This window comes from Gadus morhua, chromosome 12, assembly GCF_902167405.1.
Source record: "Gadus morhua chromosome 12, gadMor3.0, whole genome shotgun sequence".
NCBI lineage: Eukaryota > Metazoa > Chordata > Actinopteri > Gadiformes > Gadidae > Gadus > Gadus morhua.
Window position 1 is genome coordinate 26,672,527 of NC_044059.1, and position 13,658 is coordinate 26,686,184.

A 13,658-nucleotide genomic window follows, 5' to 3' on the forward strand; every position below is an offset into this window, starting at 1 on the left:
ATGATGGTGTCTTAAAAGTGCAGAACAATGGAGGCGTGTAACGGGTAAGGTATCTCAAAAATAGATCAGTGGGAAAAAAACAACGACGCCCCAGGTTGTCGACAAAACACACGAGCAGCAAAGGAAATCAGAGAAAAGTCAGACCAACCCTGGAACCCAAGAAGTGTAAAAAGCAAAGCGAGAGTTAAGGTGAAAGGGTAAAAACCTAAAGGTTACAAAGGGGTCATTTGAAGTCCGGGGGGGAGGCCTCGCGTAGGCCTCAGAGTGGACGACCCAAAGGCTGGATGGGGGGGTAGGGGGGGGGGAGGAGGAGGGGGGGGGGGGGGGGGGGGGCAGACCATGGCACAGCCTAGCTGGGCAGAAAACAAGGGTCGAGGAGCGCGGGGGGGGCGGGTTGGAGCTTGGGGAGAGAGTTTTTTAAGTTGTTTGGGGGTAAGGGTGAGTCGGCACCGGGGGCAACGGGGGGAGGGCGGAGGGAGGAGCAAGGAAGGGAGGGTTGGAGACAGGTGGATCAGGGAGAGAGAGAGATAGAGGAAGAGAGAGAGAGAGAGAGAGAGAGGGGGCGGCGAGGGGGGTTATTATTATTATTTGGTTTAGAAGTGGACGTGGTCTTGGCCCAGGTTATGGTCCCGGCCCCCATGGTGGCCCCCCTCCCTGTGGCCGTGCTTCTTGTGCTTCCTGCGTTCCCTCCGGCCGTTGTGGTGATGGCGCCGGTTACGATGAGACCGCCGGGCTGGGGGCGACAACGGGGACAAAGAGAGGGAGAAACGTGAGTTTAGTTTATGTAACAGATGCCCTAAGAATGTCCCTCGGGGATGAACTGAAATGCTTCGTGTTGGCAGCCCTCACCTGTCATAACCTCAAGGAAAGGAGATGGAGAGAGAGGGGAGGAGAGAGAGGAGGGAGAGGGGAGGAGCGAGAGGAGGGAGAGGGGAGGAGAGGGGAGGGAGAGGGGAGGAGAGGGAGGGGAGGAGAGAGAGGAGGGAGAGGGGAGGAGAGAGAGGAGGGAGAGGGGAGGAGAGGGAGGGAAGGAGAGAGAGGAGGGAGAGGGGAGGAGAGAGAGGAGGGAGAGGGGAGGAGAGAGAGGAGGGAGAGGGGAGGAGAGAGAGGAGGGAGAGGGGAGGAGAGGGAGGGATGGAGAGGGGAGGAGAGGGAGGAGGGAGAGAGAGGAGGGAGAGGGGAGGAGAGAGAGGAGGGAGAGGGGAGGAGAGAGAGGAGGGAGAGGGAGGGAAGGAGAGAGAGGAGGTAGAGGGGAGGAGAGGGAGGGATGGAGAGGGGAGGAGAGGGAGGAGGGAGAGAGAGGGAAGGAGGGAGAGGGAAGGAGAGAGAGGGGAGGAGAGGGAGGATGGAGAGGGGAGGAGAGGGAGGGAAGGAGGGAGAGGAGGGAGAGGGAGATTGAGAGAGGGGGAAGGAGACAGAGGGAGGTGAGAGAGGTAAGAAAGGAGAGAAGAGAGAGTGAAGGTGAGAGAGGAGTGAGACGGAAGGAGAGAGAGGAAGATGGAGAGAGATGAGAGAATGGGAAAGGAGAGAGAGGGAGATGGAGAGAGAGGGAAGGAGACAGGGAGATGGAGAGAGGGATGGAGAGAGAGAGGAGAGAGTGAAGGAGAGAGAAGAGAGACAAAGGGAGAGAGAAAAAGACATGTGGAGAGACGTGGGAAGATAAATATTGTGCAAGTTAATGAGCGCCGAAAAGACTCACCGTTAAATAATTTTCCTGCCTGAATCACCACGGCAATAACACTGCCAGGGTCACGGGTTCAATTCCCATCAGGGCCCTCCAGGTTACGAATGTATGCACTCCCATTATTGCTGCTTTGGATGAAAGCTTCTACCAAATGGCTTATATTTCAATAAAAATCAAAGGATTGGTTGGGTGTTAAGCTGGCCTTTCTCCACAAGTTGCTGTTATAACAACATACATTCAGCACGGCCCGCAAGAGTTTTAATTAAGCGTGACTAAATCACATTCATACTATTTTGTCTTGCACTAAGTACCTATTTTACTTGCAAATAAGTAAAGTGAGATGCACTTAAAGGCCATGTATCTTTGTCTTTAAGAGAAGAATAAAAATAAATACGGGCATTACAATGACTACGGGCATTATAATGGAACGATACAATCATGGAGATCAAGTTTGAAACACCATAGGGGTCCGCATCATTATGCTAAATAACATTGGATTATAACTGGGAAGAGCGAGAAAAGAAGGGAGAGAAAAAGAAAAAGGGACCTTTAATGAGCGTTGAAAATGTAAATATACTGCATGTTTCCCATGCGAATTAAACCCTTTAAAAATAATATGATTGATTGAGAGAGACAGAGAGAGACAGAGAGTGGGAGAGACTCTGAAGGGGGAGATGAGAGCATAAAGGAGGCACTGGGTGGGCTGCACAGCCTCTCCAGTCAACACAATCTCCTGTGATCTCCCCCTGGGACTCTGGGGAATCTCAGTCTGCTCAGAGTAGACTGAGAAGCCTCAGACATAAGGATAAAGAGGGTGAGAGAGGGAGAGAGAGGGAGAGAGAGAGAGAGAGGGCAAGAGAGAGAGAGAGAGAGAGAGAGAGAGAGAGAGAGAGAGAGAGAGAGAGAGAGAGAGAGAGAGAGGGCAAGAGAGAGAGAGAGAGAGAGAGAGAGAGAGAGAGAGAGAGAGAGAGAGAGAGAGAGAGAGAGAGAGCGAGAGAGAGAGAGAGAGCGAGAGAGAGAGAGAGAGAGAGAGAGAGAGAGAGAGACAGAGAGAGAGGGTGAGAGAGAGAGAGAGAGAGAGAGAGGGCAAGAGAGAGAGAGAGAGAGAGAGAGAGAGAGAGAGAGAGAGAGGGTGAGAGAGAGAAGGCGGGCGAGAGAGAGAGAGAGAGAGAGAGAGAGAGAGAGAGAGAGAGAGAGAGAGAGAGAGAGAGAGAGAGAGAGAGAGAAGGCGGGCGAGAGAGAGAGAGAGAGAGAGAGAGAGAGAGAGAGAGAGAGAGAGAGAGAGAGAGAGAGAGAGAGAGAGCGGGCGAGAAAGAGAGAGAGAGAGAGAGAGAGAGAGAGAGAGAGAGAGAGAGAGAGAGAGAGAGAGAGAGAGAGAGAGAGAGAAAGAGAGAAAGAGGGCAAGAGAGAGAGAGAGAGAGAGAGAGAGAGAGAGAGAGAGAGAGAGAGAGAGAGAGAGAAGAGAGAGAGAGGGCGAGAGAGAGAAGGCGGGCGAGAGAGAGAGAGAGAGAGAGAGAGAGAGAGAGAGAGAGAGAGAGAGAGAGAGAGAGAGAGAGAGAGAGAGAGAGAGAGAGAGAGAGAGAGAGAGAGAGAGAGAGAGAGAAATAGACTCACTCGAACTCACAGCAACGCTCTGAGTTTGAGTGGACGCTTATTGCTGGACTATGCTGCTCACATGGTCACTCTCGCTTCTATTCTGGGGGTTTGATTATAAAAAGACACGTGCTACCAAGATGGCTGAAATCACACTTTGATGTTATTTATAATGCTAATGTAAGAGGCTTCAGAAAGCTTTTCGCTGCCACAGGATATACTTGATGAAGAAGGAGTATATATATAAAAAGAGACGATGAACCTCAAAGGCTGTGTATCCTGTCACCAACTGCAGCTACTATAGTTTTCACAAGATATCTTATGTGTTTGAAATCCCCCCCCCCCCCCCCCCCCCCCGAGATTTAAAACACTAAAAAGGGACTAAAAATATAAGATATAAGACATGAAAAAAGGACTAAAAATATAAGTGAAAATTAAAAAGATAAGAATAACCGATGATTGACAATTTGTTTCCCGTGCTGTTTTAAAATAAAGTGTGCAATGAGGGAAGCAGCCACTTCAGGCCACATGTCCACCCACAGGGGAAAGATTACCCTTTATGTGATCAGGCAGAACATTTGATCTATGATGATTGGTTACACTTTATTTACATCCTAGGGTCAATAGAATTCCTTCTGCAGGATCATGTTCGTAGGGTGTTTGACTCTCTGCTGAAACGCCTCTTGCTGGAACTCCCTTGTTTAAACACTGTCTCCCTGTAGCTGTTGTTTAGATTTTATCTGACCTATATTAATCAGCGAAACCCAACGACATCTCTTTTTCAATTGTGCCCAGAGTAATATAGTCCAGTATAGTAGAGTATAGTATGGTATGTTATTATATAGTATAGTGTAGTATAGTATATATCAGTATAGTATAGATAGTATAGTGTAGCACACCCGAGCAAGCAATAAGTAAGTCTGAAAAATGACTAAATATAATTTCTGATGTTCTTGGTCAATGAATATGAATAGAGACAATGAATAGAGACACAGAACCTGGACCCCCCCCCCCCCCCCGAACCAATGCCCCCCCCCCGAGAGACCCCCTCCTCGTGTCACTCACACTTTGTGCAGATGATCTTGGGGCGGTCCCACTTGCCGTTGGCGCGGCACTTGGCGGTGGGCACGTGCCGCTGCAGGAAGCCGTCGGCACACTGGTAGCGCACCACCGAGTGGATGTCGTAGTGGGAGCGCTTCCGTCCAACCAGGAAGGCGCTGTCCACGGTGGGCGGAGCCCCACAGAGCACTGGAGAGAGAGAGAGAGAGAGAGAGAGAGAGAGAGAGAGAGAGAGAGAGAGAGAGAGAGAGAGAGAGAGAGAGAGAGAGAGAGAGAGAGAGAGAGAGAGAGAGAGAGAGGGAGGGAGAGAGAGAGAGAGAGAGAGAGAGAGGGAGGGAGAGAGAGAGAGAGGGAGAGAGAGAGAGAGAGAGAGAGAGAGAGAGAGAGAGACCAAGACACAGGGAGAGGGAGAGGGAAAGGGAGAGAGAGAGAGAGAGATAATTAGCAAGATAGTCAAAGAGAAATATGTAAAAAAAAAGCTGAGATTTATTTTCGAGAACCATTCACTTCATAATTGTAGCTGCATATTTTCATCTCTAGTATTAGAAAACGTGTGTATAATAAGTAGTAATTGCTGTCTAGATGGCATGGAAGCTGTGAGCCCTGTATACAGGCTGTGTACACATTTCCATCCCAATGTGTTTCTGCTGGTGGGCAGATGTCGGTTGAGGAAAGTCAGTTAACCCTGCGATGCGAGTCAAAACAGCAGGCCCTGAAGAAATGTCTTCAACAAACAAAGATGAAATGCCGGCTGACACCCCAGTCGGAGTTAGAAATGCTGGCAAGCCTCGGGGAAGCGCTAACACAAAATAACAGATTTCCTATCCCCCACATCAGGGGTGCTAGACATGACGGGTCTGGGTAATGGTGAAGTTACCGGCTGTCTCCATAGAGGGCAGTGTTGCTACTCAAGCTGACCATCCATTGTTTACCGGGGGGGATTTTTAAGCTAGCACAAAAATACCCAACACAAAAAAACAAAACAAATTGCAATTCAAGAGAAGGATAGAGATTTAAGGTAGAGGATTTTTGATCAATCTTTTTTTACTATTATTCTATCAGGTCGAGTCAACTGTAAAGCTGGAATGAAAAAAATAACATATAAACTTGATTCCCTCACTCCCTCACTCACTCTTCTCTTTCTCCTTGTCCCTGAATCACTTACTAACTTTTTAATAAGAAAAATAAAACACTTGCATTAACCTAAATTAAAGCACCCACGCAACATTTAACAACTAACGGACTGTGGAGAATTACCGGGATAAAGACAACTTTTGAGAAAACATTTAGTTTTCTCAATTAGCGCCTTATGCATGTATATATTTCCCCATACAATCGATTTAAGGCTTGCTAATATTTAAGGGATGCAATGATTTCACGGGTGGATGCAAATGTTTAATGCGATACCCTTAACGATCGTGGGTATAAAGGTACGGCCACACTGCACGCGCGTTGGCGTTGAAGATCGGCTTTTTGCATAGGGAACCATTGGTGTAGGCGCGTAGACGCGTTACACGCGTTAAAGCGGCGCGTCGCATACACGCGATTGCACTTTAAATGCTCCGCCTACTTTCCCTCGAGACGTTAACTCATAGCCAACGCATATGAGTTGGCTCATATGCGTTGAGTTGGCTCATAAAAGGTGTTGCCGCGAGCGATCACAATCACGCCGGAGCTTGTCAAAGAACCTCCACACAGGGGCAGCCTGGGGAGGGAAGACGTATCGAATGGGGTTTAAAAGGCAAAGGTCGCAGCAGGAGTTACACAAACCAAACGCTTCCTCCGTCAGGGAGACGTTTGTGTAAAGGCCAGAGGACTCCCCCATGTCGGCTACGGCAGAAAGGGCAACGCTGGCAACTGTGAAAGTGCATCTTACTCTGAAGTACACCGTTAATTTGATTAATCCCTATAGCTCTTTACAATACTCTGCAGTCCCTTTCACATCCTCACTAGTTTCGTACTGCACATTGTGAACCACTCATTGGCATACTCCCGATTATTAATGAGTCAAGAGACAGCATTAAACTCTCGGCAGGCTGGTTGTGCCCTCGTACCGGTGTTTGCCTATGACCTTGCATGGAAAGTTTAATTAAGTACATGCGTGAGTAAATCACCCCCTTGAAGGTTTATATGCACATGCCATGTCTTCCTGTTGAGGTTGTTATGAGTTCAATATGTAGCCTAATTACTTTGTATGGTATGAGTGTGTGGGTGTGTGTTCGAGTGTTTGTTTGTGTGGATTTGTGTGTGCGTTGAGTGTTTATGTGCGTCTTTGTGTAGGGGGGTTGCATTTGTGGGCAAGACACTAATATACACGGCGGTTTCAAACACAGCTGCAAAAAATGCTGATGTCAATATTTACACTGGCACTTGATGAGCGAGGGTTTTTGCTGCGTCAATTATTATAGAACTTTCTAATCCATGCCGGCTGGCCGGATTTTGTAGTCATGGTGACTAAGCAGCAAGTTGAAGATTGTTAAATAGTGGGTCATATGGGGCCAAGTAGGTTGCCTGACCTGCTGAGATAAAACGACCACCAGGGGGCGGTAGAGAGCAGGTTCTTTCTCCTTTGTTAAGGCCGCTCGCTGCGCATCGTAGAGTGCAAGCGGGAGCGGAACTGATTTCTGTACACTTATCCTCGCACTTGAGGCTTAGCTAATCCCATGCGGACTCACCATCCAGGCCACTTCAATTGATCATCTGAAAAATAGAAAGCCAGGCGTAGGCTCTTTGAATGAGCTTAGGTGTGAAAACGCAACGGTCGGTGTGTTGTCAAAGTGCTCAAACTAACGAGAAACGAGAAATCTTCAAAGCTCTCTTCATAGTACAAAACCCCTGCCAATTGCAGGTGTAACGAAGATGGTTTAAAACTTGGCGTTCGGTACATCCACTGCCCCTGAATAAACATTCAGGACTGAAGCGAAGACTTCAGCGTCACCTCTTGCTCGCTCACCACAGCAGGCACCCGTGGCAAAGTGATATTCGCATCGGGGTCCACCCATGACTAAATCATGCAGCGCTCATTGCTCAGCAGCCACTGCATTGGCAGACAATCAGCCGAGCGGCTCCAATCAGTGGCCTGATAATGGAAAGGCTCACCTCTGTTCAGTCACTGCAGATACCACACGGGGTGGCGTTGGCTACAAACCAACGCCACCCCGTCGCCACTCCTATCGGGGTCTTTATTTCTGCAGCTGTATGGGGGCTTCCATTTCCTTATTACCATGCTGCTCTACTCATGGGAAGGAGTCAATGCAGTTCTTATTGTAGGAGTGAATCTTGAAACGCAATCTTAAACTCCTAGAGAACTACCGCAACAACAACACATCAGGCTGTTGGGTTTCTTTTTAAAATTAGAGCCTTTTTCACACAAAAAAAGTGTTAACATCTCACACGTTCATCTATTTTTGCCCTGCATATGCAAAACATATGCCAGAGTCACTCTGGGACCTGCTGCTCTGTCATCAGGCCCAACCCGGCGACCGCTGTGCGCTAATTCAAGCGTCTGATAGGCTGCCGCACTGTCGATTTCAACCAATCAGGCCCAGGGGGCTATTGATGAGCAGACACACCGAGCGCGAGACGAGTGCTCGGGCAAAAAGTAATCAGGCCGGGCGCCCCGCAGAACCGTCTCCGCTGATAGGAGAAGGCTTAACCTGGGTTTATTCAGAGCTAATAAAACGGAGATTGTCAGGGGAGTGGAAGGAGACGAAAAGACGCGAGACGCTACAAGCGACTGATTAAGGCCACAGGTGGTGTCAAACGCCACAACCTGCGGCAGCATGTGTGTCCCCATTCCCCGCTTACGAGGGACGTACCCGTTCCCTTCGTGACGCAGGGAAACAGATGTGGATTTGCAACTGGCAACACTCCAAACGCCGAGCGCACAGACTTTGGTATAAATTATTACACCCGTCCGGAGAAGTTTTCTGCGCCGACTGATTGATCGTTACTGGCTATCAACGACTAATGTTTTTATGAGCCCATGAATTAAGAGGAGATTAATCATTCCTCGAGTGGTGCGGCGTCAACAAACCGTGCTCTGTTTAACTTTGTCTGCCATTCAACTCAAGGCCGTTAAATCCATCACGGCATACGCAGAACAAGAAGCAATTAGCTATTAGGATGAACTCCAACTAGCCCCAACGCAGCACTCAGCTGGGGGGTGGTAGGGATTGGGGGGGGGGGGGGGGGGGGGGGGGTGGTTGTTCCTGTGACCCTCCCCATTTACACACCTGGGCCCAGTGTCCTCGCCAAGACTGCTAATGTCCGCCCATTAGTATGACTGGCTGGCATGGAGCTCTGAGCGGTCACCAGCGATAGAATGAGCTGTGAGAGGCCCTCTGAGGTGCCTCAGGAACCGGTAATAACTCTGGCTCCGCGCAGCCAGGGAAGGTTGAGATGACACAGCAGGAGGGGGGCGTTTGACAGCTGCTGTCACCACAACAAACAAACAAGCAAACGGTGGCTTATCGCCGACTTAAGGTTCAGTTGCATCGGAATCCATTTAATTAGTTTTGGTAAATACTAATTAAAAAGGTGGAAATTAGCCGCACCACTCTTTTCCTTTTGTGTTTGTCCATGTGCAATTGTAATGCATAAGCAAAGTTTGACTTTTACTTTGGCGGAGAAACTACTGTTATCAGAGATTTTACACAGGTCGATCTAATCCAATCACTTCCATCATGCCCTTATCCATCTCACAGTCCTGTCATTTCGCTCCTTTGCCAATGAAAATAATTATTTAATCCATGATATTCATATCACATAATTAAGATTTTATCATGTTTTATCAGCTGAACCCTACACTTTACATCTCATAGTGGTGGCAGCTCCATAACGTGTGATCCCCATTCAATGAAGAAAAGAAAAGTTCCTTGTGGGATTAACCGACAGCCAGGCTTCACTCATGCATCCAATCACCTGTCTTGCTGAAAGGAATGCAGCTTTAAAACCCAGACTTCGACCTGACTACCTCCTCTCACCTGTTCCTTTCTTGCAGACGTAGGGCAGGTTGTAGTTGCATGGCACGTCGTTCCACTTGCCGCCCTCGTGAGCGATCATCACCACGCAGTCTTCTCCTCCGGCGAAAAAGTTGTCTGGCTGGTTGCTGCGCCAGTTCTCGTATTGCTGCAAACGTCACGCACACAAAGACACGAGGACAAAGACGCAAAGCACATTGAGACACTTTTTGATTTGTGAAGTGATGTTTGGTGAATCCCTTTAATAAGACACATGCGCTATTGTTGTTGCTCATTACAATTTTCGTACTGCAACATTTGTTGGTTGCCCGATGACAGACAGCTGAAGGATATTATACCTATTATAAGTTTTATTGATTCCCCAGGTAAACATGAGTATGCTGAGAATCCTCTCCATTGTAAGAATATCAAACATTTCTCAAATGTCTTCTTCCTTCAAGTAGACAGGGCATCCTGGATTTCTATCATACTCTTTTTTTTTAAATGTCTTCCTCATTAAGCCAAGGTTGGGAAGAGAAGTTTATGAATCCACTACAGCTTCAGCTTCAAAGTGTCTCCCACCAGATCCATCTTGTCCGTCCACTGAAAGTCGTCCTCCACCGTCCGGTCGTTGAGCCCGATCCACGTGTTATCGTGGCTCAGTCCTGTACGGGAACGCATGAGATGAGTACAAGAGTGCAGACAAAACGCCACTCGGTCTGTCAACTCCATCATACACAGCATGTCCACATGATGTCAGGGACCAGGGACCAGGGACCAGGGACCAGGGACCAGCGACCCCCCCACCCCCCCCCCCCCCCCCCCCCCCACCCCACCCCACCCCACCCCACCCCACCAGGGCATCCCAAAATTAATTCATGGATGCTAAAAGGGCGGAATCTGTGGCCGGCATCTTTATGAGATTCAATCGATTCCTGAACGAAATCGGAGAGAGCAAAAGTTGGCCAAGCAGGGCCATATCTGATGCCATGGTGATGAGATTTTTGGGTCTGGGGGTGTGTGTGTGCGTGCGTGTGCGTGTGTTCGTGTGCGTGTGTGCGTGTGTGTGTGTGTGTGTGTGTGCGTGCGTGCGTGTGCATATGTGAGTGTGTGTGTGGTGTGTTGGTGTGTGTGGGTGTGGGTGTGGATGTGTGCGAGCGAGAGAAAGAGCAAGAAAGAGAGAAAGAGCGGAGCGTGAGAAAGAGTAAAAGAGAGGAGAGCCTGCAAGTGTTTAATGGAATTTCAATAATGTTTAGTCTGATTAACATCGGCTCTGTCCATGCACGCCTTCACATGTGCGCTTGTGCGAGAAGTTTGTTAGCGCGGGTGTATTTGTGTGCGCGCGGACACTTGTGCGTGCGAAATAGAATTTCAATCATGGTTTATCTAATTAACATCATTAGCAGGATCATTAATCTCCCTAATGGCTCGAGTCCTCTTATTGCCGGGGTGGGGATGTCCATTTTTCGAGGCAATTAAACACCCGTTTTTGGTAAATGTGTCTGTGTATGGACGAGGTGACAGAAGACATTTAGGGACCTGTTGGCATGCAGTCAGGGGGGAAAATAAGAAATGCGAGGAGCAAAAGGCTGGACATTTGTAATGGCTCCAATATATATCCGTCGAGCACAGAAACGACACACTCTGACACCATCGCTGGCCATCAGTGCTCAATCATCCTGTTGGGAAATTAAGTGTTGAACAATACCCGCAAGAATAATAAACCAGAGGAATAATAGTTTCAGCGTTATCCTTATTGTTAAATCGTCTCTAGAAGAACAACAGCGTTCCATTTTAATCGTCTCTCCTGCCGTCAACTGAAACTGCCGTTAAGATTATAATTTGGTCAAATCGTTTTGTTGCGCTAATTCAGCATTTATAATGCCCCTAATCCAATCCTTTGTGATCAGACATTTTGTGGGGTCCTCCCTGTTATGTCATCCATAAACTCGGTACTGACCGATGATTCCAAAAGACCAAATTGCTAAACAGCCAATGTTTGCATTCGCGTACAAGGAAGTCCTCCTGACACATGGCTCACAACCGGAAGGTTGCTAGTTCGATCCCAGGCTCCTCCTAGCTGAGTGTCGAGGTGTCCCTGAGTGAGACACCTCATCCTAAGTGGAGTGGCCACTGGTTAGAAAAAGCACCACACAAATACAGCCCATTTACTATCGGTAACGAATGCGACGGTAAAGCCAAGATAGATCACCCAGACTCAAATCGTCTTTAATAAATTGTAAAATAATGTTTTTTGATACAAATATCGTCCATAATTGGTTGGACTTTGCACGAGTTTCCAGGACAATCAGCGTTCCCCCCCCCGCCGGCGAGCCGCAGCGCTACAAGCAGCCGCCGGCCGTCCAGCCGTCGCCCCCCCGACGGCGTGCTCCTACCGCTGATGAAGCGCTGCTCGGCCAGGCTGTGCATGCTGGCCAGGTGCCCGCTGTGCTCGCGGCAGTCCTTCTCCCCGTCCTCCCAGGTGTGCCTGCGGCTGAAGTATCGGTAGCAGTGGCCGTGGAACTTGCGCCAGGTGTGCTCGCAGCCCTCCGTGTCTGCGGGGGGAACGAGGCAGAGAGAGAAGAGGGAGAGAGATGAGAAGAGAGACGAATGGCTTTTCACATTGTTATAGACATTTCACAATGTCACCCTTTGGCAGGGGGGATGTACGTTTTCCATGCTAATAAAGCCCCATGAGAGAGAGAGAGAGAGAGAGAGAGAGAGAGAGAGAGAGAGACAGAGACAGAGACAGAGACAGAGACAGAGACAGAGACAGAGACAGAGACAGAGAGAGAGTCTCTCAGAGAGACTCACTCAACTAAGAACCATCAATGAATAACACTTTTTTTTGCTGTTGCACAAAACCGGCAGATGTTCCCTTAAAAAAAAAAAAAGCGCTTTTGGCACAACAGAGGAGTAATTGTGTGTGTTGTGTTTTTCCACAGTGATTTTAAATTAAAACTCAATTAAAATGACACATTTCCTTTAAAAGATTCATTTTCCTCGTTCCGACCATTTCCAGCCCTTCCTCCCAAAGTAATCAGCTTTCACCGCTCCTCTGTGAAACAGCTACCCTCCCCTCTCTCCACCTCTCCTCTCTCGACCTCTCCCCTCTCTCCCTCCCTCTCTCCACCTCTCCTCTCTCTCCCTCCCTCTCTCCAGCTCTCCTCTCTCCACCTCTGCCCTCTCTTCCCCTCTCCATTCTTTGCCCCCTGTCCCTCTCCCCCTTCTCCTCCCTCCCTTTCTCTCTAACCATCGCATCTTCTCTCACTCTCTCCCCCATCTCTCTCTCCCTCCCTCTCCTCTCTCTCTCTCTGCCCCATCTCTCTCTCCCCCTCTCTCTCCCCCTCTCTCTCCTCTCTCTCCCCCGCTCTCTCTCTCTCTGACTCGTTGTGAACTCAGAGCCCTAATCCACAGCAGTAGTCCGCCAGCAGCGTGCCAGCTTAGAGACCGAGACACGAGCCCCCTTTAATCTAATGAAATGACAACAATCCCTGGAAATGTCTTCCAGAGAGCGCGGCTCGAACTTGTAATTAAACCCTGTCACAGTTCTGCCAGTCCTCCGACGCCGCCTGCACTCGCACACCCCTCTTCCCCTGCCCTCCCCGCCGCAACCGGAGCGCACTCCCCCCAACCCCCCCCCCCTTCAACCCCCCCAACCCCCATCACTCTTATCTCCCCGAGGGGTTATCAACGGGACTCCGAGCCGTACTGAGCCTGGCGGGTTTTACACGCGGTGTCTCGTGTCCTACATTTCACAGAGTGTGTATCTGGCGTGTGTGTCTGTGTGTGTGTGCGTGCCTGCGTGTGTGTGTGTGTGTGTGTATGTGTATGTGTATGTGTGTGTGTGTGTATGTGTGTGTGTGTGTGTGTGTGTGTGTGTGTGTGTGTGTGAACGTGTCTTGCCTATTCTAACATCCCGGAGCTTTTTGTGGTACTTTTCCTAGATGGGTTACAGATGATCCATTCATGCGGGTTTGTGTTCACGCCGGCCTACTGTAAGTGAAGTGGCGGTTCACATCGGGGTTCATAGTTTATCCGTCAAAGAGGCGAACACTAATTCCTGCACATCTCTCCATCGCCTTCGCCCCGGGGCCCGTCATTCTTCCGTCCACCCCTACGGTAGAGAGGTATCGGGGAGGGGGGGGGGGCCTCAGACAAATGTAAAGTGACACCAGTACACTGAGCCTGCGTGCGGCCCTGATTTGTACACGGGTCAGGTAGAGGCTGAGAGGAGGAGGGGAGGCGTGCCGGTCGGAGGAGACGTGGAGGAAGGAGTCAAGAGGTGGACCGCAAGGAGAGCAGAGGGAAGAGAGCGCCGGAGAGTATGCATGAGGAGTTTGTGGACCAGAGAGACGTGT

General features: G+C 49.4%; 1 protein-coding gene across 1 annotated transcript in view; it reads right to left on the reverse strand.

Annotated features, from left to right (window-relative positions):
* Nucleotides 1-347: 347 nt before the first annotated feature.
* ncanb (neurocan b) overlaps nucleotides 348-13,658 on the reverse strand; it is an 84,797-nt gene continuing 71,486 nt past the window's right edge. The window contains exons 12-16 of the mRNA XM_030371736.1: nucleotides 11,694-11,852; nucleotides 9,880-9,962; nucleotides 9,322-9,466; nucleotides 4,343-4,525; nucleotides 348-733 (exon numbers count right to left, since the gene is read on the reverse strand). Coding sequence (XP_030227596.1) covers nucleotides 594-733; nucleotides 4,343-4,525; nucleotides 9,322-9,466; nucleotides 9,880-9,962; nucleotides 11,694-11,852 — 710 coding nt within the window. The 3' untranslated portion in view covers nucleotides 348-593. The remainder of the gene's footprint in view (nucleotides 734-4,342; nucleotides 4,526-9,321; nucleotides 9,467-9,879; nucleotides 9,963-11,693; nucleotides 11,853-13,658) is intronic.